We start from the raw sequence: 9,176 nt of genomic DNA, 5'->3' as shown, positions 1-9,176 counted from the left end.
AAAGGGAAGAACTCATTTTATTTACAAAATATTCAAGTTTAAAGAATATTTCAAACATGAAATAAAATATAACAAATTGGTACCATTAATCTCCTATAAGTTCCACAAGTCTTGTTGCTTTTTGGATATAAGTACAATAAGTCTAGTACGTATGGATTGGTATTGAATAAGAACTTTTAACACAAAATATAATAAGAGATGAAGTGCAAAGATAGGCAAAAAGTATAATGTTAGGGATATTTTTATTGAATCACCACAAAAAATAAATGGGTAAATTACATTTTACCTCCCTGTGGTTTACCTTTTTTTTACATAACCCCCCTATGGTTTCAAAATCTATACATAACCCCCTCATAGTTTGGATTAAAGTGTCAAAGTAACGGAAATAGTCACCCGTAACAGAACTTCTAAAAATGTCGAAATTACCCTTATAAATACATGACACATCGACCCCATATGATTTTTATATTTTAACATATAACCCCCTTATAGTTTAATACTTTACCATATAACCCCCTTATGATTTTCAAAATATACATATAACCCCCTTGGTTAATACATAAATTTCAACTTTACATAAGGGTATTTTTGATATTTTAAGTGACGTCGTTATAAGTGACTATTTACGTTACTTTGACACTTTAATCCAAATCATAAGGAGGTTATGTATAGCTTTTGAAACCATATGGGGGTTATGTGAAAAAATACTAAACCACAGGGGGTAGAGTGGAATTTGCCCAAAATAAATTGAACAAACTTTACTATGGATATTCTTGTAATAACTGACAGCATTAAACTATAATCAATGAATATAATATACATCAATGTCAATTATAGTAACAACGACAAAGGTGAATTAAAATATATTCAAATTCCTCATTAGTTTGGCTATTTTGTAATAATTAATCCTAACAATTTACAATTGTCAATCGTATAAACTTTATAATCATAAACCATGTCATCAATGAGAAACGTAAACAAGCGTTACTAAATCAAAAGATCTCTCTTCAAATTTAAACTATTAAAATTTGAGGAATGAAATTTCAATATAGTTTAAATAGTGTCATAAGCAATGACATTGCGAATCATTTTACAATCCACCATTAATAAAAAAAAAACTAAAAAAAAACTCACTAAAACTGATAAAAAGTTCATATAATGATGTAAGGGAGAACAACAAATTACTCAAAAAGGTGAAAATTTTAATCTGAAATGGTATAAAAAAGAACATTTAGGTTACTCAAATTTAACAGAAAGACGAAAACATTGATACTCCTATAAAACAAAAGTGCTCTTGAAACGAAGGATGTTTTTTTGCTTGTGTGTTTGTGTTGGTTGCGACATACCAAATTCACATAAAATATAAAACAGTACAAACACTAAATATCACTCTTTTCTTGTCCCAATTACATTTATTTCTTCAAATCAATTGATTTTCTCAAAATTTTGAGGGGAGAAAAAAGAAAATTCAAAAGCATCACGTTCAAGCGCAAAGCATGTGGTCTATTACTATTCATGAAAAAAAATAAGAAACTTTTGGCACTCACCACCCTATGTCAACTATTAGAAGGGGATCCAATAAGATATCATTCCGTTCGACATTGGCTTATGCAATCTGAACTCCAAAAATTGGATTCTGGAGAATCTGTTTTATTGGTAATTAAGTGTTATCAAGATCATTGCTTATGAAAATAACTGATTCCTGCAATGGAACCAGCCTCTGAATCCTAAGCCTTCAACAACACCACCACCCTCAGCAAAAGAAACCTCAACAACATATGAGAAGGCAGAAACTTATAAGAGATTAATAAAGAGCCAGAAAAAAAACCGGGCAACGTAATCATTAGTCAACCTGCAGTGGTTTTGGATCAATATGTTTCATGCTCTCCGTATCCGCCTTAAAAACAGTTCAACAAATCACAACAGCAAATAGGAACTGATAAATAAAAACCCAAAACATTCATCAAGAATTCAAGAAACAGTAAACAAATCAACGGATAGAAGTAGACACCTTCACCACAGCTGAGCTTGACACTCTTGAAACGAGTATGATTACGCAAGAACTGAAGCAAAGTAGTTGAAGGGTCAATAGTTGCCACCTCAAACTTCTCTCCATTCACTGCAAACACAAGACTGCTATAGCCAGCTTCTCGACGTGGGGTTGTAGTCCCATTTTGCTCCATTTCTGAGTCAGACGAACTGATCCCAGGTGGAAATTGAAGCTCAGTGACTGACAGAGAACTCAAAAGCTTACATATATAGGCTCAAGAATTCTTAACGAGTAGGGTCTAGGACTATCGGCCATACACTTGAGGCCAACAGACACAATGACTCAATTGTTGGAATGTATGATGTATACATTTCCTAGGTATGTTACATAATCTATTGTTGCATTCTCATATCCTTAAATTTTAGGGTAAATTACTTATTATCCCCCTGTAATTTTACATAATGTCAAATGACTTCCCTAAGGTTTTATAATAGCTACATAACTCCTTGTGATTTTATGTAAAGTGAAAAAATGGATAGAATGCACAATCAGTTAAAGCATTTATATCAAACCACTTTAAAAATTTGTGTGGTAAAATCTTACTAATATGTCAAACATGATGGAACTGGAAATCCTAAGGTGTATCTCAAGATGTTTGCCAACAATCTTAATATTCATAGAACTCCTTTATGGTTTATTTAAATACCCACTTTACCTCCTCTGAATTTTACATTTATCCATGTAATCTCCCTATGCTGCTTTTACACAAGGTGATTAAATCACCTATTGATGTAACATTTAAATAAGGTCACTATTAGTATTTCAACTAACGACATTACATAGAATATTTTTATTGAATTTTTACTTTACATAAAATCATTGGGGGTGAAGTGCACATTTTGAAACGTTAGAGGATCATGTGGCAATAGATGAAACCACAGGAAGATTACATATAATTTACCCTAAATTTTACTCAAATTAACTTTAATTTCCTTCTTTTCTCAGAAACTGAATTCTGACCCCGTAAAAAAACTGAATTTAAGCCTTTTGCTACGATCTCACTTAAGAACTTTCGGCATAATTATGCAGCATGCATCATCCAAATACACTAGCATAAGAAAATTTTTGCACTAACACCAAAATCATTAATCCATTAACTATTGCTATAGCCTTAAAAGCTATGCGCCTCCGCTGAATTATCGTGAGGCAGTTTGAATGCCCTTTCTCCTATATTTATCGGTCCCTAAAGTTTGCTACATATATCAAAACGATAAGAGTTAAGTGTTACAATAATAAGGCTATTCAAATTTAAAATAAATTCGGATTTATAAGAGCACGGTCGAGTTCAATTTGTATAGAAGTTGGCACAAGTTTACCGAACTTGATGAAAAAACAAACCAAACTTGAACACATTTGACTAAAAAAATGAAATAAAGAAAATCAAAAGCTAAAAAATCTAACTCAAAAATCATAAATTCCTATAGTTTCCCAAATTAAAATGCAGGAATTAAAATTAAAAAAAAATGTTTCATCTTCCTTCTCTTGTTCATCCTAGTATGCATAGGAAAATAAATAAAACATTTTAAACTTATGAATGGTAGGGACGGAACTAAGGGGGCGGGCCCCTCCCCCAAGTTTTGAAAAATTAAGTCTTTTTCTTTTAAAAAATTAAAAATTTCAAAGAAAAAATCTTTATAAATTTAACTTTTGCCCTCATAAAAAATTAAAAATATTTTGAAGTTACATACTTAAGATTTAATTGAATCGAAATTCGCCTCCTCAACAGAAAATTTCTGATTCCATCCATGATGAACGGTCCTATAAAAATTGAAAGCTTAAAAACCTGAAAAGGTCCAACTTCTAAACATTTTCTCCTTATTTCCCGTAACAGAACCCAAAAATATTTCATCATTCGTCGCGGACTCCCATAGCGGCCATTTAACTAATTTTTTAAACATAATATGCGGTTGAACATTTACTTATATTTAGTGCCTTAAAGGGCACAATAATGACATTAAAATTGTCATTTATCCCTTGAATTGTAATAAATTTACAGATTAAACTTGCCATCTCGCCAAGAAAAAAAAAAAAACAGCATTAGATCCACTTTTTATTATGTGTTCTTAGGACACCAAATACACGAACCCTAAGTCATAAAAGTAAGCATAAATGTTCTTTGCTTTCAGTTACTTCCTATTAAAACCAAAAAAATTGGTTAATGTTATAAAACTAATAAAATAAGCTACTATAATATCAAGTGAAATATTGGAGAAATGAGTAGAGAAATGGAGAATGATATTTGATAGGGTGTCATTTGTTAGTAATTTTATTAGTAATTTCCCCTTTTATCCCTGCTAAATATTGTGTTAATTGCTGATATCTACTTATATTTGGTATCTGGATTTAATTTCAGGAATGAAGCAGAAATATACCAAAAAAAGAGGGACTTTAAGTAGAAATTTGGAGTCTTGTGCCAATTGGTGGAGGCCCATGGAATAGCATTAGTCATTGGGCTCTTAAGGAGAAAGCAACGTACAGAGATGCAAAACTAAGAAAAAATTCGGCAGACTTGTGCCAATTGAAGGGGACCACTGGAGAGAAGACATGGAGTCGGCCTGGCCCACGGAAATTGAAGCCTTAGTCATCCTTTTGGCTTGAGAAGGAAAAAGGACGTAAAGAGGTTGCTGCTTGGAATCTCTTTTGGGGTTTTTCCTAATTGTGGTGGGACCGCAGAGGAGATGGCTTTAGTCAACTCCCTCTTGTTTCTTTAAAAGGAACAAACGTACAGAAGCAAGGGACCGTTTTTTTAGTTTAGTTTCTTAGCCTAGTCGTTAGTTTTTCCTTTCTTTTTCCTGGATTGGCCTCTGATACACGTCAGGTGTTCGACAATATTCCCCAACGGGGAAAAATACCTTTTATTCCTTGCTTCTTAATAGAAAACGCAATGCCTTTGCAATCTATTAATTCGTGTGGTGATTTAATTATGCGGCGTGGCTAAGTCTTCCATCTAGTCAAGGGTCAACTCGACAGCGCAGTCCCAAAAATCTGTGAGATCTAATTAGTTTTCACGTGTTCCTTTATTTATTAATATTTGCACGTTGTCTGCTTGAATTTTCATGGGATTATTTTATTAATTGGATGTCAAGGGCCCGATGTTCAATGTGATTTATTAATCTCGTGCCAATTTAGTCAATTAAATCCGTAATTGTTTGATTGATTAATATTAGTGGCAACTGGTGTGTTTACACATTAGGGGAACGTGCGATCTAATTTAAATAACCCTCGTAGCATGTTATTGATTAGGGCTAGGTTTTTCTAGTTATTAATGCAATTGGAAAATTAATTCCTATGGTCGTACCTAGGAGTATTTGCTGATTAGGGTTAATCAACGGTCGTACCTTGGTTATCAATAATTTAAGGAAAAATTGGTCGTCAGACTATAACTAGCCTATTAATAAATTAAGTGAACCTCTCCTACATCAATGATCGGATAAATGGACTGTGCCTGAATAGTTGCATTGTTGGCTAAAATTTATTTATTTCTGATTAAATTCCTGCTATATTTGTGCTAGTGATTTATTCATTTTTAATTAAATTGTCTAATTATTTTTAGTTTCATTCCGGTGAAATCCCCCCTTATCAATTGGATCTTAAAAAGAGACAGATATCTCCAGTTCCTGAGGAGACGACCCTACTTGCCACTGTCTACTATTTAGTAATTTTTGTCAATTAATTAATTCTGATATATCGGATTAAGCAAACTCTTCGGGAACAGGGTGAATCAAGTAACCCATTGCACACCTAGAGTCCCTACTCCAGTACCTAGGATTAGTTATTGACTGCTCTTAGTGGTAGCTAGGTTCTATATTTATTATTATTATTGCACAGGCTGACGCCCTGTCAATTTTTGGCGCCGTTGCCGGGGACTTTGTTATTATTTGTTTCTTTTTAAGTTCATTTTTGCTCTAATTTTCTGGTATTTTTCTAGTGTATGCCTAGGTCTTCTCGTACAGGTGAATTGGTTTTTGACCCTGAAGTAGAGAAAATCGCGCGTAGAACAAGGAAAGAAACCAGACAGTTCAGAGAGGAGCACTCCAATGCCATATCTCAGAGACCTGAGCCCGAAGTTGAACCAGCATATTCGTTTGGCGGCACTTCAAGTGATTCACACCAAGAGAACGTCGTCATGGCAAATACACAAACATTAAGGGAGTTGGCTGCTCCAAACTTGACCCAACAACCTCTTTGCATAACTTTTCCTCGCCTTAGTGAGAATGCAGCTTTTGAATTAAAACCTGGTTTAATACATTTGTTGCCTGTTTTTCATGGTCTGCCAGGAGAGGAACCCCACAAACACATGCAGGAATTTGATGTGGTGTGTTCGAGTATGAAACCTTCGGGAGTAACTGATGAACAAATTAAATTAAGGGCCTTCTCTTTCTCTCTAAAGGATTCGGCAAAGGACTGGTTATACTGTCTACCTGCAGGCATTATCACCACGTGGCCAGAGATGGAGAAAAAATTTTTTGAAAAATATTTCCCTGCATCCAGAGCTGCTAGTTTGCGGAAGGAAATATGTGGCATCAAGCAATTTCACGGGGAATCCTTGTATGAATATTGGGAGAGGTTCACCAGGCTGCGTACCCGATGCCCGCATCACCAAATAAGTGATCAACTGCTGATTCAGTACTTCTACGAGGGACTACTGATGAACGATAGAAATATCATTGATGCAGCAAGTGGTGGTGCACTGGTGAATAAGACTACCCAGGAGGCATGGAACTTAATCGAGCGAATGGCAGAGAATTGCCAGCAGTTTGGTACGAGAGCAGATGTTCCTACGAGAAAGGTCAACGAGGTAAGTTCATCTTTCATTGAACAGCAATTATCTGAATTAACCTCATTTGTTCGACAGATAGCTGTAGGAAATGTATAGCAGGCCAAAGTGTGTGGGATTTGTACGAATATTGGTCATACCACCGACTCGTGCCCACAGTTACAAGAGGAGGGAATTGAGCAAGCAAACATGGCTGGTAACATGCCCATGCCACGTAGACAGTATGACCCCTATTCCAACTCATACAATCCGGGTTGGAGGGATCATCCAAATCTGAGCTATGGGGGAAATAAGCAACAAAATTTCATCCCCAATAGACAACAGGGTTTCCAGCAACAATATCAAACAAGGAATCAACCCTCCTCTGCCTCAGGTATGTCCCTAGAAGACATGGTTAAAACCATAGCCTCTAATACTATGAAATTTCAACAGGACACTGAGGCCAGCAATCAAGAGATGAAAGCACGTATGCAAAACTTGGAGAATCAGATGAGTCAATTAGCCTCAATTGTCAACCGACTAGACTCCCAGGGGAAGGGAAAACTTCCATCCCAACCTGAGGTGAATCCCAAGAATGTAAGTGCAATGACCCTCAGGAGTGGGAAAGAGATTGAAGGACCAGCACCAATGGCTCCGAAGGACAAGAATAAGGACCGCATTGAGAAGGAGCTTGAGGAAGAAGGAACTCCCGGCACAAATAAAGAGGTAATACGTAACCCAGTGGTTCCAATTAAGCCTAACCCACCACCTTTTCCTAGCAGGTTGGAAAGGCCGAAAAAGCAAGACAAGGAAAAGGAAATTTTGGAGATGTTTAGGAAGGTGGAGATAAATATCCCCTTACTTGACGCAATTAAGCAAGTACCTCGGTATGCCAAATTTTTGAAGGACCTATGCATCAATAGGAAGAAACTGAAGGGAGATGAAAGGATAATTGTGGGAGAGAACGTATCTGCCGTGCTTCAAAGAAAACTTCCGCCCAAGTGCAGAGACCCCAGGTATGTTCACTATTCCTTGTAAAATAGGGAACACTAGCATTAGGAATGCCATGTTAGATTTAGGAGCCTCCATAAATGTGATGCCCAAGGCTATTTATGCTTCTCTGAATTTGGGCCCCTTAAAGGAAACTGGCATTATAATTCAATTGGCTGATAGAACTAATGCTTATCCCGATGGGATGATAGAAGATGTGTTAGTGCAAGTGAACAATTTAGTGTTCCCTGCTGATTTTTATATTCTTGATATGGGTGATGAACGTTCTCCAAATCCATCACCAATTTTGTTGGGGAGGCCCTTCTTGAGCACGGCTCGTACAAAAATTGATGTTAGTAATGGCACCCTAACGATGGAATTTGATGGAGAAATAGTTCATTTCAGTATATTTGAGGCCATGAAATATCCGTGTCATTCTAATGCTGTTTTTGCTGCAAGTATAATTGACCCTTTGGTGCAAGAAGTATTTGAGATTAATGGCAGGGATGAATTGGAGGTAGCAATCACCAAACATTTGGATCTGGAAGCAGCCTGCGAAATGGAGTTAGACATCAATTTGCAAAGAATGGTTGAAGCCTTGCATTCACTAGGCCAAAGTCCTCTAAGGTATGATGTTGCTCCTATATTTGTGTCTGAACCACACCTAAAGCTATTACCTTCTATCGTGTAGACACCTGAAGTGGAGTTGAAACCCCTGCCCGAGCATTTAAAGTATGCCTTTCTAGGTGAAAAAGAGACGTTACCAGTGATAATCTCATCCAAATTATCACCCACGGAGGAGGACAAGCTGTTGCGGGTTTTAAGGGAGCATAAGGAAGCTATAGGGTGGACAATTGCAGACATCAAGGGTATAAGCCCGTCTGTGTGCATGCATCGCATTCGCCTGGAAGAGGATGCTAGGCCGATAAGACAACCACAAAGGAGATTGAACCCCATCATGATGGAAGTGGTCAAGAAAGAGGTAATCAAGCTTCTGGACGTAGAAATTATTTTCTCTATCTCAGACAGCTCATGGGTGAGTCCGGTCCAAGTGGTGCCAAAGAAAGCAGGGGTAACTGCGGAAGAAAATCATGAAGGGGACCTTGTTCCAATTCGAAAGCCTACGGGTTGACGCCAGTGCATCGATTACCGTAAATTGAACGCAGTGACCAAGAAGGATCATTTTCCCCTTCCATTCATTGATCAAATGGTTGAAAGGTTAGCTTGTCGTACCTATTATTATTTTTTAGATGGTTTCTCTGGTTATTTTCAGATAGCAATTGCGCCAGAGGATCAAGAGAAAACAACTTTCACTTGCCCCTTTGGCACTTTTGCCTATCGAAGGATGCCTTTTGGATTGTGTAATGCCCCTGCAACATT

General features: G+C 36.6%; 1 protein-coding gene across 1 annotated transcript; it reads left to right on the top strand.

Annotated features, from left to right (window-relative positions):
• The first annotated feature begins 5,981 nt into the window (after positions 1–5,981).
• Positions 5,982–7,844, top strand: LOC140005850 (uncharacterized). The gene is made up of 2 exons (XM_072046971.1): positions 5,982–6,848; positions 6,930–7,844. Exons 1-2 carry the CDS (start codon positions 5,982–5,984, stop codon positions 7,842–7,844), a joined length of 1,782 nt encoding a protein of 593 aa, XP_071903072.1.
• The last annotated feature ends 1,332 nt before the right edge of the window (positions 7,845–9,176 follow it).

The sequence above is a fragment of the Coffea arabica genome, chromosome 1c (genome assembly GCF_036785885.1).
Source record: "Coffea arabica cultivar ET-39 chromosome 1c, Coffea Arabica ET-39 HiFi, whole genome shotgun sequence".
Taxonomy (NCBI): domain Eukaryota; kingdom Viridiplantae; phylum Streptophyta; class Magnoliopsida; order Gentianales; family Rubiaceae; genus Coffea; species Coffea arabica.
This window is presented reverse-complemented; position numbering and strand designations above follow the sequence as displayed.

Coding starts and splice junctions, on each gene's coding strand:
- LOC140005850 (XM_072046971.1), top strand. CDS start 5,982: ATGCCTAGGTCTTCTCGTACAGGTGAATTGGTTTTTGACCCTGAAGTA. Junction 6,849..6,929: donor CTACGAGAAAGGTCAACGAG/GTAAGTTCATCT, acceptor AATGTATAGCAG/GCCAAAGTGTGTGGGATTTG.